Here is a 19,898-nt window from a genome sequence, read left to right on the forward strand (position 1 = left end):
GTTTATTGACGGCATGATATGGCTTATGGTATTTTAACTGATTTTATATTACTGCACTGTTTTGTAGTTTGCTCGTTTTATTGTTGCCTTCTGTAAAGCACTTTGAACAAGTGAGTAAGTAAAGTTCATATAGCACCTTTCTGGAACAAAATCACAACGATCTCACAAATATATATAAATAACGTAACATGAAAACTCATATGGAGACAACACAGGCAAAATAAATAAATACATGAAGGCCAGTTTGAACAAATGGGTCTTCAGCCTCTTTTTAAAGGAATCAGCAGTGTCTGCAGATCTGGATGGCTCAGGCTGTTCGAAACGGTAGGAACAATGTAATCTATTTCAACTCCATGAAACATTATTGCAAGTAAGCTGGCTACCAGAAACTTCAAATTGCTGCTTCATTACTTTATTTCAGGGGCGACATGGCTCAGGCAGTAAGAGCAGTCGTCTGGCAGTCGGAGGGTTGCCGGTTCGATCCCCTGTGGGCTGTGTCAAAGTGTCCCTGAGCAAGACACCTAACCCCCAAATGCTAAATGCTGACGAGCTGGTTGGTGCCTTGCATGGCAGCCAATTGCCATTGGTAGTGAGTGTATGTATGAATGGGTGAATGAGAAGCATCAATTGTACAGCGCTTTGGATAAAGGCGCTATATCAATGCCAACCATTTACCGTTTATATGTGCATATCTGGCTAGGAGTTTGTTCACAAGATTTGAATACCCTGATGAATGACATCTGATTTTGCATTTACAACAAAACTATGATTTGAGGCAAAGACAAAAATATTCACTAGCTCTATGTTGTACTATTTGTAAAAAAAACATTTGATAAATGAAACATCTCGAAAGGAAGATATTTTGAAGAAAATCATTTTGAATGTAGTGGTAATGATATTTTTAAAAAGGCCACATGGGGGCGCAAATGAGTTCATAAATTCATAACTACATAAACTAGAGCAGTAATGTCCACATGGATATCCACAGTCTTGAGGTTTCAGATTAACACTGGAAACTGGAGATCCAGGTTAGCACCCAATTATAACCACCCATGAACATTGATATATTGTCTTCATACCATCAGTGTGTAAATTATTCAGACTTTTTGCAGATTTTCTGTGAAATATGACACCAGTTGCTAAATGCAGATCATTTACAATTTACATTGATATGAAGCCATGCTAAATTAAACTGGAATTGCCCATTTTGAGAACAGAAAATATGTATAGATCCTTGTAAATTCATTCATTCATTCATTATCCTAACCTGCTTATCCTGAACAGAGTCGCAGGGGGGCTGGAGCCTATCCCAGCATACATTGGCCTGGACAGGTCACCAGTCCATCGCAGGGCACACACACCATTCACTCACACACTCATACCTACGGGCAATTTAGACTCTCCAATCAGCCTAACCTGCATGTCTTTGGACTGTGGGAGGAAACTGGAGTACCCGGAGGAAACCCACACAAACATGGGGAGAACATGCAAACTCCACACAGAGAGGCCCCGGCCGACTGGGATTCGAACCCAGGACCTCCTTGCTGTGAGGCGGCAGTGCTACCCACTGCACCATCTATGCCGCCCATCCTTGTAAATATTTTCAATTTAAAAAGTTACTGGCTACAATGATAATGCTGTCAAAGCTGCAGAATCAACCAGTCTTGCTCAATGCAGTTTTCATGTATATTTACTGCCCTATAGCTCCAAATGCTGGTTAATAGATTCTTGGGAAATAAAAGTGATGTGTTTTCAATTTTTATTATATTGCACGGTACATGCATGTGTCCTGCCTTAATGGTAAAACAATGGGTGAATCTTAGGCCAATGGCAATGTCCATTTCTAACTGTTCCTGAAGGAAAATCGTGCCCCAAAAATAAATCTCTGTTATCTTCAGTAAATGGCATAGGTTTTTGCCAACTTTTTCAGCTGCAATGCCCCAGAGTAATGGCCACTGGGTGCGAACAGAATTACAATAAGATTCTACTTTAATCAATTAACGGTCACTACCGAATTTAACAAATGTGGTTTGAACACTTTATTTATTTATGCATTTATTTATTCACTAAAAGCTAGGCCTTCACGTAATGATTTGCACCCTTGATAAAGGTGAACAGAAAAGGGAGTAGGCTGTAAACACAGGTAATGAGCCATATTGCAGGCTTAAAAAATATGAATACATTAATATGAAATAATATACCGTTATATTAAAAAAGAGTATATTATGTCACGATGCAGTCACCGGGGTATGAAACTTCAATTCCAGGAATGTAGTGGGAAAGAAAATAAAAGTAATCAAAACAAATTCGCAACTGCAAATTTATGAAGGCTGTGGCTTAGCTGCGTTAGATCGGCACTGTTGCGTCCTACGACAAGTGATAGTCTTCGAGACATGTTGTGTTGACCTGTCTTGTTGGAGGAAGAAGTTCGCCACAGTCTCAGCGTCACGCACAGATCGCTCGCCTGGCGAGCGGCTCTGGCCACGCCCCTTCGGCTCGGCACGCCCTCAGTTCAGTTCCAGTCCAGATACACACTCGGTACCTGCGCAGTAAGACTGAACTAGTTTTCAGTTGCTTTATGTGGGCTGCGATTCGTGAATGCCTACACTTTTTTCTAAATGTGAAAAAATACTTTGCTGTCATATCGATCTGAGACTTCAAACAAGCTAGCACTAATCTAACGAAGGATTTTACATACTGTCTAGTATATCACCGTGGCCAAGGACTACAAAAACTTATTGACGCTGGAGACCACTGTCAATGGATTCAGCTAGCCAAGTTAGCTAGCTAACTTGCTTAGCTAGTTGGCTATTTAATGTTTAGCTAGCTATGTTCGTCTAGGAATTGACGATACGTGCTCGTTTATAAGAAGCGTGGGCCATATTTTATGGTCTGTCAATGGCTGTGCACAACATGGTTAGTTAACTAGTTAGTTGGTTAGCTAGCTAACTATGCTGTTCGCAAGACAGCCTGCTTGCTAACAAGATTAGCTAGTTAACGAAGCCAGACTAACTGGATGGCCAGTTCACTACAACGTTAGCTACACGATCAAGACGTGGCAAATGGACCAAGGACCCCACTGATGACGAACAAGTAATTTAAAATAGCATTAAATACCGTGCTAAATAATTGTGGACATTTACCTAAAATATCATAACTAGCTACCTTAAATCAGAAGACGGATTTCACCACAGCAAAACACCAACGAAGTAGTAAGTATTACAGAATGTTGCGACGTTGGCTAACTAGCTAAACTTAGTTAGAGCTAGCGAACCATGTCGATGTTGTCAGCTAACGTTGTTTACACATTCATCTTGTAATCTGGCCAGGCAGTGTTGGAAATTAATTTATGTCAAAGTAACTTATCTTGACTTCAGGTGTATCTGATTATATTTGACAACGTTACATAATTTAGCTAGAGCTAGTAAGAGCTCGCCTGCTAGCAAAGTAAGCCAGGTACCTTAGCGTCATAGGAGACAGGCGAGTTTCAATGAGGAACTTGACAAGGCCTCTTACGGGGGTTGCAACTAGTGGTGTTGCTCCCTTTTCTCGCTAACCGTTAAGTTAGCTACTGAGGTGGTGCGATATTAGTTGTCGGCAGTTACATCTATTGATATTTATAACCAGCCAATTTTCGAAACGTTATTCGCTCATGTGAACTAACGCAAATTGCTTGCTAACGTTGGCTAGCAGTTCTGAGTGTTAGCTTGTTAATTAAAGTTAAGATTTTATGCTAAACGTGCATCACGATTGTTTATTTGATGTTTTATTATCATTCATCAGTCTGATAACTTGCACCCGGACTATAAATGTCTTGTGTAATATTTTTAAGGGTCAACTGATTTTTAGGTCCCAAACTCTCATAATAGGCCTGGGTATGATGGTTTTCTCTACTGTTGTCTGTAATGAAAATAGTTGTCGTCAAGAACCCCGACATTGCAGTCTACCTTTCTATACATCAGTGAATTGGTCGGTTATTCTTTATGGTTGAAAATACCAAAAGAAAATAATAAGAATTACTTTTCACATGCCACCACAGACACAGACAGGAAGTAGCTATACCATCAACCACCCGTTATTTCCTTTTGTACTGAAACTGATACTAATATTTTTTTGAAGATGTGAAATTGTTATGCATTACTGAGATTACTTTTATGACTGGAACAGTTGTCTATACCAATGTGTGTGTTTATTTAATTCAGCAACTAAATTCAAAATTTTTAAAACCATGTTTTGCCTTTTTCAAAAATAAAAGAATGATAATACAATCACCTTAACAAATTCAGTGCAGGGAATATGTAGTGACATGCACCTTAGTTATTTTGCAGATAAATGACAAGTCCAAAGCAAAGTCCAAAATTAGTTGCATTGGCACCTAAAAGTATTTGTGTGAAATATGTGTGTCTTTATTCACACATTCTCGGTTAATAAAATGTGTTTTTTATTTTCCTTCAGTTTTCACAAATGTTTTATTTGTTCTTCATCAGTAACTTGCCATGTTTTGTTTCCAGCTGCCTCGTTAATGAAGACTGGCACTGTAGTTCCCTATAATTACAATGACAAATAATTCTAATTGGTGATGTGGGTAAAATCTCAATCAATGATAAAAAGGCATTTATCAAATAATAATGTACCAGGTAGATCAGTGTTGTGCTGAAAGGCTGCTGTGGCGGACTGGATGTGAGCTTTATTTTACTTTTTTAAACTATGTGTAAAATAAAGGCTGGGATTCCTACACTGATCACCCAATATGGATGTGCATACTTTCAATCTTTGGGTGCCCCCCTTTATAACCAGGCCTGGGATGTTATGTGATGTAGTAATGAGAGATAATTATTTATTGGAAAAACATGCTTTGACAGAATCTGAGACTTTCCTGGAATTAGCTCACTTATGGAAAGTACATGATTTTTTTTTTTTTCAAAAGCAGGAGGAGTTTAGTTTCAGTTTCCATCAGGGCACTCTAAAGACTGCTGGTACATTGCCACTGTGACTATTATTGTCTACATTGAAAAACAGTCAAGCTGGGAATACACTAAGCTGTAAGTTGGAGTACAGTCTGCCTAGTGTGTGCATGTTCAGCCACCTGCTTTTGACAGGACCGGGAATCGAACCCCGGTCCTCGGTGTGCAACTGCAACAAACTTGATGCCTGCATCAAGGTCTGTTACGTTGGCTGTGCGCCACTGTGGCCCCCAGCCCAAAGAGTTTGACATGGGAGAAGGGGCATGTTGAAAACAACAACAAAAGGCAGATTTTTCTTTAAAAGCCTTTTGATCCTGTTTTATCTACACAGCCTTTGCTGCATATGAGAAAGGTGGAATAAACACAGCAAACCTATAGAATTACAGGTCAATCAATTTCTCCAAAATTGGTCAGAGTGGTTTTACAATCATGCAATGCTGATTAAATTGAGTCATCCAATTCAGTAAGCAAAAATGTTGAGTGAGTTATTTAATTTTATTCAGTCGGTGTGTCTCAGTCAAGCAACATGCGGTCCTGCCTTCTACAAGCTCCCTGCATCTCTGTATCATCCATTCAATGTAATAATAATAATGCCTAAAATACATATGAACATACAGATATTGACTTTGGTAAACCAAGTGTTTTTCAATTTAGACAATAATAGAGACAGTAGCAGCAGTCTTCCGAGGCCCCTGACTAAAACAGAAACTGAGCTCTTCAGATTGAACCTTTGGTTATAGACTGCCAGGCACTTGTTGGTGGGAATGGGTTCTTTGGCATGTGTTTTCAAAGAATCACTGGAAGGTGAACTTGGATACCTGGGGCCTGTGAACTTTATGAACTCTATATTTCTCAGTTGTCCATTGAAAGATGGTCAATATGTGTCCTGTATCAGGCGTGGGAAAGATCGTCATCCATTTTGGTGACCTGATGATCATAACCAGGCGGTACCAGAGGTGACCATACAGTGCGTCTCCACTCTTCTAAATGACGCACTGGCTGTGGGCTGTGGGCTGTGGTCTGTGGCCAGGCCTGTGTTAACTTATCCACCCGAATCCTCTGTGTTTCTCCTCCGTGTATCACATGACCACTGTCAAACCCTGAGACAACCCGGCTGTCTGATTGATCGATATTCTCACATTGTCTTCAGTAGATTTTCCCCTCACTTTTTGATTCCCTCGATGACATAATAGTGCATTGATCGACAAGATTGGTCTCTCAATACTTTACACTTGGAAGGAACAGTAAAATCAGTTAAAATAATAGTAAAAATAATACAGTACATGAACCACGTGTTTGTGTGTTGAAAGCTGCTTTTGGAAAAGCTGCCTCCCCAGTGCTGTGAGCCTGACTTCTGGTTACAGCCATAAACCATTCAAGCTCTTAGGAAGGAAAGTCAATCTTGAATTTGATCGGTAGCTAATGCCGCCAGAACAGCAAAGAAGACACCTCTGCCAGCCTCCTGCCTGCTTTGTCCTGCATCCCTACACCTAGCGAAATTAGACTGAAATATCACAGTTTCTCACAGACTGTTGTGACATGCGGAACTGCCCACTGAGTGTTTGTACATGCAATATTGACTGTGGAAACAAAGGGCACTCATCCCAATGTGACATTGGACAGAATTGGCCAATCAGAAATCAGGAGGGTGCTTTGGTTCACGCTGTGCCTCTTTTACAAGATGAAGAACCAGAGAGCCACCGACAGTCACACACGCGCACGCATGGCCAGTCTTGGCTTGCGATTCTGTGGAATCTGCAGAACATGCATTGACTACAGATTGAACCAGGCAGTTAAGTTGTGTTGTCTGGGAGTGCAGTATTTTGATAACAATTTAGAGCACAGTCAGCAGTGCGTTGGCTTGAGGGAGTGTGTGGTGTGGTTTACAGAGGGGTCACTGTTTCGGGTGTGTTGTGTGTGTGTGTGTGTGTGTGTGTGTGTGTGTGTGTGTGTGTGTGTGTGTGTGTGTGTTGGGTGAGTGGTCTGTGTTTGTGGTCTGTCTGTGTGTGTGTTGTGTGTCTGTGTTGTGTGTGTATGTTTGTGTGTGCGTGTGTCTGTGTTTTGGGTGTATGCGTGCGTGTGTGTGATTGTTTGATAACTGCAGTTTGTGCTGTAGTAGATAGAGGAAACTGAGTGTGTGTGTGGGTGTGTATGTGTGTGTGTGTGTGTGTGTGTGTGTGTTTGTGGGTGTCGTGTGTGTGTGGTTGTGCGTGTGTGTGTCGTTTGTGTACGCAGTAGTAGATAGAGGCAACTGTGTGGCATTAGGCCTGTGCTGATGCTGTCTGGTTGTGTTGATAGGGACTGACCAGCTTCCTCTAGGCCTTAGATAAGCATGGGACGAGGAGTGACTTTCTGTCCACAGGACGATAAGAGCTGTGAGCTCAATGTAGAAACCAGAAGTATGGGACATAGGGCTGAGCTACTGAGTGTCTTTACACTACACATGACTGTGTGTCTCATAATTATTGATTGTGTTGTGGATCAGCTGGTAAGCACTTGGACCTAAAGAACTGACTCGCCGTGTTCCGTAGGCGTTGAATCGGTAGATTGATCGATTAATTAATTGAGTGGTCCCGCCCCAGATTGCTAGACAGTTCTAGAGAATCTTTCTTAACTCGCTGCGTGTTTTTCGTTGCCTGTAGCAACTCTCTACGCATGTCTGTGGTGAATTTAACTAGAATAACAACATGACTCAGACGATGTTGAAATGTCCTCCAAGAAAACATGCTTTCCTTCACATGAACAACAGAACAGGCTATTTTAAAATACTGCATCTAATGCCTGGTAGAAGCGCATAAAGTACTGATGTTGGGGAGGATAGAGTATCAAAAGGAAATAATTGTATATTTAATAAGACTCATTGTGCTGGAAAAACACACATTTTCAACATTGACTAACTACTACTGCTGGATTTAAGCTGTGCGTACCACTGTTTTAGGATGTTGTATGCTGTTTCAAACCACAACATTTTGAGCTTGAGCAGGTGTGTGTCTGTGTATTGAAATCCGTTTTCTTTGTTCTGACTTTGATTGACAGTCCAGTCAGCCTCTCGTTACAAGTAGCTGTATCTCAAAGACATAGGCTACGTCGTCTCCTGTCTTTGTAAAGTGAAAACACTGTGTACAGCAAAATTGTGAAGCTGTTTTCATGAGTCAGTACAATTAATTTCTACGTGGATGGAAAATAAGTTATTATTATTATTTTGCTGAGAAAGTGTAAAATATGGCTGTTGAAGTTGATGACAGTGTAGTTAGTAATAGACTGTTTGGAAAGAATCAAGCTTCCCACAGTCTGGTGTTCAGTTCTGACTGCGCCACTGCTGACCATGATACATGATGCGTAGTTGCCAGGAGCATCACCCAGGGAGGGAGGGTGCGGGGTTCCAGGGTATTTCCCCTGCTGTCTGTCTGTGGTGCGTCCATCGGCGCGCTATTCTGCTGTGCGTAGGGCAGCCTGTAGTGGCTAAGGTGCCTGAGTGGGAGCCGGATGGTTGGTGGTTCAAACCCCGGCATAGCCATAAGATAAGATCCCTGCAGTTCCTGGGCCCTTAACCCCACATTGCTCCAGGGGGGATTGTCAGACAGCAGTTTCATGGCAGCTCAGTCCGTGGAGCGGATATTGAAACGGACACATCAGATGTTTTGAGTATGTGGCTGTCGTGAAACAAGTATTTATTTCGGTCATGGCAAAGCTTATGTTTGAGCTTTGGCCTTTGCACAATGGAATAGCATGGCCTGTTTGAACTATTTCCTGAGCATTTCTTACATTGGCCCTGTCCTCCTTCAGCTAGCCCCTTTCCTCTTTATTTCTTTTGGTTTTCGTTTTGAGTAATGTCATAGCTGCGTAAAGATAGGTTATCTGTCTTATCTCTCTTTTTGGACTTGGCCTCCGACTCTTAATTACTATGCAAATCATCATATATTATCGGTGAAAGTGCATTTTTGTATTACTGAGCTTAACACTGCTTTTCTTCCTGCTATATTGTTCCCAGCATAGAGGGACTTCTGGGTGGAAGCAGTTGAGCAACTTTATGATACGTGGGCAGGTGAAGATGCTAGATTTCTTTTTATAATACTGCCGTCAAATCACATATACTGGGAAGAGATCAAAATTTCAGAGTAATTTTCCAGCAGTTTGTCTTTGGTCCTGTTAAATATGTGCTGGAGAGGCACCTTATTAGATTTAAACTGGAATGGTAGTATTTGGTTAGCAAAAAAATAATAAATTGACTTTTGGCGCCAACTCATATCAGTTCTCTCCCTGTCTGTTTCTGTTTCGTACAGTATTGTAGAAGCTGATGCTCGTTGACTGTAAAGTGACTGAAATTGACCACGTGATCTCCAGTGCCTTTCTGCCCAGTTGTCATATAAGAGTCTAAACCAGCTTTCAAAGTTTTAAACCAAGGGTCTTAATTTTAAATTGTTTGTGTACATTTTAATTCTGTGTCAGTCATAATTGTGGGGCTGCTCTTTAATAACATCTATGATAGAAGTTTTACTCCTCTACCTGCAGTAGTGCTGTTAATTACTTTGTTCTGGAAGGGTTTTTTTCTTGCAAGACACAATTGTTCAATGAAAATGTTTTAGTGTTGAAGTAGGCCATATTGTAGTGAATAAGCCTGCAGTCATGAAAATGAATACTGAGGCACCCTTGTGTTTTTATAGAATGTATGCTGCTTGGGAGGACAGACAGTCCTCAAATCACCTACCGCCCTGTGTTTCAGTGCAGCATTTCATCTTAGTGGGATTATGATGTATGTGAAAGCATATTTTGGGAGGTTTAATCATACAGTTTGCGGAGTGTCTGATTTTAATATATATATATATATATATATATATATATATATATATATATATATATATATATTTATTTATTTGTCCTCATCTAAACTCTACATTTGAATGCTCAAATCAATAACAAATTGGACACATATTGACCATCTTTCAATGGACAACTGAGAAATATAGAGTTCGTAATTAGGAATGGTATTGTACAAAGCCCTTCTTTTACACAGAAGCTGTTCTTTCATGTTGAAATCCTGTCAGGAAGGAGTTGTACTGGTGTAGAAGGTTCTGCTAAGTTTAAACTATCGTTTGATTTTGTTCTATTTCTCCTTGGTGATGGCCACAAACGTTTTACCAGAACAATGAATGCCGTGACATTTTGACAGTTTGCCGTGACAGAGTTTGTTCTCACAGTGCCGTAACCATGACGATTCTCTTTGGCAGTCATATCGTGTGGGGAGCTTCATCATCTGGTTTCTCATAAAGAGGAAATTCGGACGAGATGGTTGCGTCTGTGTGTTACCAGCAGTGACTGTTGGCACAGCCTCCCACTGAGGCTGAGTGCCCCGTGGTCATAAACAATTCCTCAGTGCTTTCCTGGTCTCCTGACTAAAATTCCAACCGCCCTGTCTCTCTCATTGGTGATATAGGCTTAATAAGTCCGTCTGCTTCCACTTCACCTTGCGCTTGTGCACAAAATGGTTGCCCTTTTTCGCCCCGCTGTACTGCACCATGATGTTTGCAGAGGCTTCCCATCTGTTCTGTAAAGTACCTTATATGATCCTGGGGGTTAAAAGGCTCTGCATGAATGCAGTTTGTTTTTATTATCACCAGGAATTGTCACTCAGGGCTTTGTGCTTCCCATTTACAACGTTTGTGGAAACGCAGCAATGTTGTGACGCTGACGTCTTCCTGTGGCTTTGGCGTCTTAAACGGATGGATGCCATTTCCTGTCAGGAGAGCCATATGCGCTGGTATGGCCGGTAGACGTCAGTGGCGGGTACGTGCTCGTTTCCCGAGGAGGCAGGCAAAGGCCTGTGTGTTTCCCGTACATGTGGGTGAAATTCACCAGAACATTGTTAGTCAGCTTCTGGGAAGAGACAGCAAGCAGCTACAAGCCCCAGTAAACGGAGGGGAGAGGGACCCTGTGATCTGCAACATCCTGTTCTGCGCTGATGTAGCGCTGCAACCCGTCGTTTTCATCGGGACTTTTAGTCTCTAACATACATATTCATTTGGTGAGTAATCCGCCTGAGGTGTGAGGGGGTGACCCCTTTATATATTCAATACGGAACATGCAACATATAATGACTATAGTAACTTCACCTCAGAACATTGCTTTTCAATATGATGTACTGTGTATCCAAAGTGGAGTTTTCAGTCCGTATGCACAGAAAATCCACTAAATGCTATGTATGGTAGCATGCAGGACATTGTGTGCCAAAATGACCACCCAGTAACTCGTCACTAAACACTGTGTATATTTGGCAGTTGAACATTTTGTTTTGCCATCATAGCTGTTATTTTCAGGAGTTGTGGTACCATGACCAAAATTAGAATTAGTCAGGTCACTTCTCTTAGCTGCAGAATCATCCAGGGTTTGATGAGACTTCTTTCTGTACTTGCTCTATTTCAGGTTTATTGGAAGATGAAACAAAATTGGATTTTCATTGATCTTGCCTGAATTGTTACTTTGAATTAACCTTCAAGTGTTTTGGTGTTCAAGTGACTACCTATCTGTCAGAATCTCTGAAACCAAATTGGTTTCGTGTTGATGGATTCCTTAATCTGTTATAATATGATTTTGCTACCAACTGACTAGTCCAGCACCTATTCCATGTGTGAGCTTGAGGTACTGTAAAATAGTTCTTCTTTTCAATGATGTCAGATTAATTCAATCTAAAACAGGTTCTTCTGCCCTGTTTCAACATTGTGAATTGATTTAAAAACAACATTTATTGGATTCTGTCAAAAAGCTACACGCGTGCCATGAATGTGTCAGTGTGGGTTCAGAATATTAAATAGAATGTCAGTATGGGTTCAGAACGGTACATGGTAGGCATTTATATAGCGCCTTTATCCAAAGCGCTGTACAATTGATGCTTCTCATTCGCCCATTCATACACACACTCGCACACCAACGGGGATTGGCTGCCATGCAAGGCACCGACCAGCTCATCAGGGTTAGGTGCGTTGCTCAGGGACACTTTAACACATGCAGGACGGGATGGAACCGGCAACCCTCCGACTGCCAGACGACCGCTCTTTCTGCCTGAGCCAATGTCCCACGTTTTAGAATAATATCTAAAGGTGTCCTACCCAGCTAAAAACCCAGCCAGGCAGTACCAGCTGGTTTTCAGTTGAGGTTCTACGACAGGCAAGAGCTCTCTGACTGCTTCACAGGTATGAGCTTTACTGTAGAATTAATGTTAGGCCTTTATACCCCTTTCTCTTAGTTTTAAATTAAAGACTCTCCAGACTAACGGGTATCTGCACGTTACCTAACCTGTGAAACCGAAAAACCCTTTAACGTCTCATTTTTAACGTCACGTTGCCTGGTGTGCATATTCGTCATCATGGTTTTCAGTCAGATGTGGTCAAAGGAAGCTTTCAGTTTAGGCCTGGAACAGCTCATCGGCGCCGGCCTTTTTGTTTTGTTCTTCAGTGCGCTTTCTGGTTCTGTCGGCGGCACTGTTATGGTCATAAGGCTCTGTGTGTGGGGTATATTGGCAGGAAAAAAACAGTTTACAGCCCGTTTCTGTGTGGAAAATCCAGCCGTTGGCAAAATTGGCAAAATACCATTGTTTTTCATTGTATACCAAATATTTTTGGTTGACTTAGGAATTCATTAGGTTCACTTCACGAATAAAACGGCAGTTCCTTCAGATGGGCATGAAAACAAGGGAAGTAAACAAACCAAAGAAGGAAACCAACAATAATGATAAAACTGCATAATCTCACACTGTCTAAAACTGCAGCTTCGCGAAGAGGAATGTTTTTGCTGTAAATATACTTCCCGTTCTGCTCTACATATGTGCGTTTGTGTCTGTACGACAGATACGGGGTCCAGGAAGCTCACTTGTGGGTATTTGTAGGGTTTCTGACACGTTCACATTGGGGAGAATTAGTGAAGTCCAATGGAATGTTCTGTAATTTCTATTACTGTCTATAGTGTTTAAAAGGATTTTAGTCTTAACAAACTGATAAGTCTTAAAAGGAATTAGTTCTGCATTGCATATTGAGAGTTAGTCTGAATCTACTGTATGAAAAACTACTGGCTGGCTTGTTCGCTAACTTTTACCATATGTGCCTCCCTAAATTAATCATATAACAAGATGGTAACGGACTGCCAATTGCTCCATTTAGTTTCAGTCATTTTAGTAAGCAAAGATCTAAAAACTACACCAAGCCTTTTGGTATTTGTTCAGAGCCTGTGTTTTCCTTGGGTGATTTATAGGCCATGTCTTTGTTGGAAGCTGCGTACAGCACAAGCCTTTTCAATTTCTGTTGCATTTTTGTTGTACAAAGGTATTTTTCAGCCTAATTACTAATAGTGTGAAAGAATAAGGCACTTTTTGGAATTCTGTATTTAGAGGTACAATACGGACTTCTAACTGTCAAGAGAGGAAGAGCAGGCGCAAACACCTTCAAACCACAAACCACAGAGCTTGAATTATTGTAGGTACAGTGTCGGCCCGTCAACTGCATATTTTGAAACCTGAATTTAAGGACTATAAGTACAGACAGAGGGTCAGCATGTCAGTGAGCTTTTGTCAATGATAGGAAGGGCTTTACAATGGTCTTGTAACAATGTTTTAACACAAACATCTTGCCTATTGTACCTTTAAAGGAGAGTATGAGGCAGTGTATGAACATGTGCATGAATTGTGTTGCAAAACGTAACCGATGAAAGAGTCTGCGGCGGTTCAGGGACAGGAAATGCGTGTCTCATCCGCGTCCCGCTCTCCTCCCCTGACAGATTGATGTGACCGCTGCTCCTCTGATGGTCTGTGTGACGGTGATCACCATGGAGACGCCGCCGTGCCCCGTGCCTCATCAGAATGGCAACGTCCACGCCGGTGCCCCCGGCCCCAAGGCGCCGACCGTGCTCAAGATCCACCTGTACGATAACGGGCGGGGCGGCAAGGAGCCGGCCGTCCTCTCCTACCCCCCGGGGGACTACGTGGCGGAGGAGCTGTGCATCGCTGCTGCGAAGGAGTGCGGTAAGTGCCCTGCAGAGGGAAGAGGACTGTGGTAAGTGTTCAGAGGAGGATCGGCCAGTAGCACAGTAAAACCCTCCCCTGTGCACCTCTGCCTGGATGGATCTCTGTATAACCAAAATGTCACTGCAGCCGAAGATGTTGGTGACAACATCAGAGAGTTTTCTGCACTCATTTTAACATTGAGCCCTCCTCCTGAGGTTTGTATGAGGTCCTTCATCACTATACACCATGGAAATATATTTTTCGCTTTCAACTTCAGTGAAATTATAATCTTCAATGAAATGTATTGCTCTTAGACCTAAATCTGGCAGTTCAATTGTCCGTTTCTGCTGGTGTTTCTGTGAGTTCAGCCATGTAAATGGTAAATGGTTGGCATTTATATAGCGCCTTCATCCAAAGCGCTGTACAATTGATACTTCTCATTCACCCATTCATACACACACTCACACACCAACGGCGTTTGGCTGCCATGTGAGGCACCAACCAGCACGTCAGGAGCATTTTGGGGTTAGTTGTTTTGCTCAGGGACACTTCAACACACTCAGTGGGGCATCGACCTGGCAACCGGCTGCCAGGCGACTGCTCTTACCTCCTGAGCCAGTGCTGCTGCATGTGAGCATTGATTGGGGGGAAATACACACAGTTGTTATAAAGACACCAATCGTGCACAGTAAAGCTACCCTTACATAACCTTTCTCAGGATAAACACTGGGCTATATCAAAGGCCCTTCTTGTGGTTGGAAACTCCGAGACTTAAAGCAAGTGGCTTGCAGTCACTGTGGTCTGTATTGTCATGCCAAGTTCTTGAGAAGTGACTGTGTAATACTGCTACCAAGTCTACAGGGAAATGCTTACGGGTAGTTGTAGTGGATGACGCTATGTTTCAGATGCCTCTATTTGAGATGACAGTTATATTTGTATTTATATTGTATTTTCATTTCATTTGATACTATAGCTACTGACCTGATTCCTTTCTGACTTTACATGTTTGCCTCTGAATGGTGAACAGACTGCATTCATATCCAAGATATTCAACCTGTTCTCTAGTTTGTTCAAAAGGCCTTGATATGCACTTTTTTGTACGTCATAAAAGTGTCTGCTAAGTAATATGTCATACCTCAATAGCGATTGCTCTCAGTTAAATTAAGTAACTCTGCTCTTTTCACTCCATTCCCCTTTCTGTCTCTCACTGAGAGACTGTAGTTATTACTAGGGCTCCATGATATGAGGTAAATACGCAAGATGCGATTACATTGTTGAATATTGTGATGAAGATATGGCTTGTGTAATTTAAACAAATATTGAAGTGTGCACTGTTGTAATGTCTTTTTGCTTCAGGTGCACTGCTCCCATAGACCCCAGACAATGAATAGCCTATGGCCACTGAATAAAAAATAAAAAATAAAAAAACCAACATGCTTTTACTGAACAAATTGCACATTAACAGCCACTTACACAACACTTTAGAACTTCAATTTTAATAAATACTATTAATCGCAGTTCAACCAGTCTTTTTTGCGATGTGTTTATCTCACATGTTCATTGTTCAATGACCATAAATATAGGATATACATTATCCCTAGTTATTACCGCCCTGCACAGACACATGAGGCCTGCAGTCTGAAGGGACTGCTTGGGGATTTAGGCTTTTATCATAAATAGATCTTTTAATAGATTAAGTGAATCTGCCTCTGGGACAAGACAGTAAACATGGGCTCATTAATTATTAAGATTAGACACAAGCTGGAGCAGATTTCAGTGCAGCAGTGAAGCAGGCTTAACGATCAACAGCGTTTCATCAGTATTTTTTAACTGCGTATAGTAAAGGTTCTTTCCCAGTTGTTTTCATTGCGTGTCAACAAACCCCATTTTGACTTATTTACTTTATTTTTGTCTGGGTTGTTCCTGTCTTGGTCAGCCCTTTTCCGATGGAGGTGCTGATCACTGCAGCACTTCCTGTGGCTTCATGTGGCTGTTTTTGCGCACTGGCCCCACGACACGCCTCCACCACAGCTCATCTGAGGCTCATCATGAAGCACTCCGTTCTGTAAACAAACCCCAGCAGTCCCACCCCCACGTCGCCCGTCTCCTCCGAAACTAAGGCTGTTTGTTTATTTGAGTGGAGATGACTGCGTGTTGTCCTGTCCTGTCTTAACCCAGCGATCCTGGCGAAGGTATAGGCCAAACCAAAAGCCCAGGGCCGCGTGCCATTCCGCTAAATGCTAACATGTAGCAAACGTAAGGCTGTTTAAAAACTCCCCGGGTCTGGATCTGCTTCTTTGTCTCACAGTATGTCTGTCCTTCCCAGGGGTGATGCCCATGTACTTCAGCTTGTTTGCCCTGATGAGTGAGAGAGACCGCATGTGGTTCTCACCCAACCATGTCTTCCGTCTGGATGAAACGGCAGATGAGAACCTGCGCTTGAGAATCCGGTACCTTTTCTTGTGATTCGAAATTCCGCCGTCCCATCCCCCTCCCCACCCACCCCCCTCTCAAAGTGTGTATGTTTTTACCTTTTGTGCAAATATACAAATAAATTTTGTTCATTATTAATTTACAATGTTTAAGTACACACCGTATACAGTAAGGATGCCTTTTGCTTGGTTTTGCCTTTACCGAGAATGTCCTCAGAGGTATAGTGAAATTGAAAAACCCACTTGGGAATTGAGAACCACGCCGACCTTTTGGTAAGGCCGTGTTTACTGTAACGCGTAGGCTTTCAGAAGCGGGTCGACGTTGCAGTGTGACACCTGTTGAAGTGAAGTGCACCGCTCTCTTCCCTCTTCCCCCTGTGCAGGTATTACTTCCCTCGCTGGTACAGCAGTGAGGCGTCCCGGGCCTACCGCTATGGGTTCGCCAAGGACGCGGAAAGCCCCGTGCTGGACGACCTCGTCATGTCCTACCTGTTCAATCAGGTGAGGCTCCCGCATGCCCGGGCTCGGGCCTGGATCTCTGCTGCCGGGAACGCTGAAGGCGTCGGTTATAGCCGTCTCCCGCTTCATTTATTTTAATGAAAAGATTACAAGGGTGCTTTGTATTTATGTATTGCCTGGAGAAATGCAGATGTCACTGTGCTGCTGTAGGTAAACAAATCTGGATGTTAGAAATCAGAAACAATATGCCCGTGATGTTTAAATCAAAATACTGACCAGCCAACCACTCCGCAGTCCTTGCTAAGTGTAGAGTAAATGGCAATGATTCGATGTGTTGATGTACATCAGGCCTGCCCAGGCCTGTCCCTGGAGATCTGAAGTGTACGTTTTCCCTCCAGCCCTAACAAAGCGCACCTCATTCAACTGCCAGAGATCTCATCAAGCTGCTGGCGAATAGGATCTGGTGTGCTTTGTTAGGGTCGGAGTAAAAACCTACAGGACACTAGATTTCCAGGAATCAGTGTCGGGCTCCCTGGATGGCGATTGTCATGTGTTACTGACGCTGTGGATGAAATGGGCAGCAGGTGCCCGAGTGTTCGGTTTCCTCACTCATTGTGAGAGTGGCAGAAGTGCCTTTGTGAGTCAGAGTCATCAATCACATCTGTTAACATGCTATGCTATTGTGTATTTTTACTTCCCTTTGTTCACTTACAGTTAATAGAAACTGGCCACCAGCCATGTTCCGCATGATAAGCTGTAGTCAGCCATGCAGTACATCAGGGGTACTTATTCATATCCGATTTGGGTGCAGGCTTTTGTCCTAAGAAAGCTAATCGACTACGAGTCTTTGCTAAGGACCTGGATTAGTAGAAGCAATTGCGTTACTGCTTCACTGGAACAAAAGCCTGTGCCCACACCGGCCCTTTCTCGGTAAGAATGAGTCTATATTACTGTACCTGTGGTGCATAAACCGGTCTGAGTTCCTCATTACTGAAAGAGATAGGAATTCACACGTTCCTCCCCGGTGACTGGCGTGTGTATGAATAAGGGGCGGTGAGAGTTTGAGCAGGGCTCTGCACTGGGCTTATGGGCATGTGAAGCGGGGCGTTTCGTCTCTTTATCTCCAGGAACACATTGACACGTAGCGCATGCAGGACGCAGCTCCCGCAGTTTCTGTTGAGGGCTGATGGTATCTCAGTCCACTTCATGGCACCCTAGGGGCTGCTGCTGTAGGAGGAAGTGCTTCTTTCCTTTCCTTAATTGTGTCTGCAATCTCGGGGGTTTCCACACACTGCGAGAGTGAAGGAGAAGTCAGCGGTGCGTTCATGTGTGGGGGACAGTTGTGTCGTGTGTGTCGTGTGTGTCGTGTGTGTCGTGTGTGTGTGTGTGTGTGTGTGTGTGTGTCTGTGTGTATGTCTGTGTGTATGTCTGTGTGTATGTCTGTGTATATGTCTCTGTGTGTGTGCGTGTCTGTGTGCATGTCTCTGTCTCTGTCTCTGTGTGTGTGCGTGTCTGTGTGCATGTCTCTGTCTCTGTCTCTGTGTGTGTGTGTGTGTGTGTCTGTGTGTGTCTGTGTGTGTCTGTGTGTGTCTGTGTGTGTCTCTGTATGTGTCTCTGTATGTGTCTTTGTGTGTCTGTGTGCCCTTGTCTGCTCAAATCTGCGTGACTAGGTGGTGCTTGGCGAAGCCGTGTGAAAGATCGACGCAGGGCGAGGGGGGTTGTGGGGCACTCGTGTGGCTGCTTGTTTCCTGGCCACAATGTGCTGCCATCTCCTGTTTGCTACACCCTAAACAGGGCAGAGTGAAACCCGACAACTCTTCAGAGCTTTCTGCAGCCTTTCACAGAGCAGCTCACTCACATTCATGGTCTCCAGTTTATTGCCTCTATCTACTGCACGTGCAAACGGCACTCAAACCAAGTTGTTTATATGGCATATACTTGGTCTGATATTTAGCTGCATTTATTTGCCAATAGATGCACTTCCACTACGTTGGCTGTAGGCAAAATTGCTTCATTACCTCAGATTCAGCTCCAGTGGGGTCCAATTGTCATTTTCAGCTGAGACCTGGGTTCATTTTCATCCGGTTGTGTTTCTGAATATTAAATCTGACAAATGCATCTGTGCTTCTACTTCTCTAGTCGCTCCGTGCCAGTACTTTTCCTGTTCTCTTCCCTCTCTCATGCCAATAGCGGGGTTCCGATCAAACCGTTTTGATGCAATTTTTAAAATTTGCACACCAGTCAACCTGAGAGGAAGGCTTGAATTTAGAAAAAACTAAAACGTTTTTATGCTTGGCCGAGGTGGAAAAGTCAGCGTATCGATAAAAAGCTACGTTTTGAAATAAATGGTGATGTGTCAGGGACGCATACTTCCGCTTCTGAAAGCCTAAGAAACGGCAGCTGGCACTCTTCATTGCGTAATGTCCTTGCGCCCTCTTGAGAATATTTGCATCGCAGAATATTCGCATAACTGTCGTTGATGGAGGCACACGCTGATTCGACTTTTTGGAAATTCGCTTACACTGCAAAAAAGAAAAAAAACAACTCAGTCTCAACACACATTTTTGCCTTATTTCTAGACTTAAAATCTAATTTATATAACTTTTTTGTGTAACACAAAAATATTGAAAGATTTGCCAGCGGGGTGAGCATTTTCACTTGTCAAGCAGACGGTAACTTAAAACAAACTAACATTTTCTACTAGAGAGAAAGAAAGAAAAAAAAAACAATTTTAAGTCTCACTACAAGGCCAAAGGTCTTGTTTAGACGGATGTTTTCTTTGCAGTGTAGCGTTTGCAAGACATTTGGATGGAGGCGTTACTCTGGTCTTTCTTCCTGTGCAGTGGAGGGGCGACTTCGTTGGTGGCTCGGTGAAGATGGCCATCAGCCACGAGACGCAGGAGGAGTGTCTGGGCATGGCCGTGTTGGACATGATGCGCATGGCCAAGGAGAGGGACCGGTCCCCGCTGGACATCTACAGCAACATGAGGTGAGGGCTTCCACTGCAGTAACCTCTCGGGGAGAACAAGCACTGATCTAGAATCGGGATCTGGA

At 42.9% G+C, this 19,898-nt stretch overlaps 1 protein-coding gene across 1 annotated transcript in view; it reads left to right on the plus strand.

Annotated features, from left to right (window-relative positions):
• Nucleotides 1–2,531: 2,531 nt before the first annotated feature.
• LOC133141398 (tyrosine-protein kinase JAK2-like) overlaps nucleotides 2,532–19,898 on the plus strand; it is a 34,543-nt gene continuing 17,176 nt past the window's right edge. The window contains exons 1-5 of the mRNA XM_061261927.1: nucleotides 2,532–3,212; nucleotides 13,728–13,971; nucleotides 16,280–16,403; nucleotides 16,769–16,886; nucleotides 19,688–19,833. Coding sequence (XP_061117911.1) covers nucleotides 13,752–13,971; nucleotides 16,280–16,403; nucleotides 16,769–16,886; nucleotides 19,688–19,833 — 608 coding nt within the window. The 5' untranslated portion in view covers nucleotides 2,532–3,212; nucleotides 13,728–13,751. The remainder of the gene's footprint in view (nucleotides 3,213–13,727; nucleotides 13,972–16,279; nucleotides 16,404–16,768; nucleotides 16,887–19,687; nucleotides 19,834–19,898) is intronic.

The sequence above is a fragment of the Conger conger genome, chromosome 12, assembly GCF_963514075.1.
Source record: "Conger conger chromosome 12, fConCon1.1, whole genome shotgun sequence".
NCBI lineage: Eukaryota > Metazoa > Chordata > Actinopteri > Anguilliformes > Congridae > Conger > Conger conger.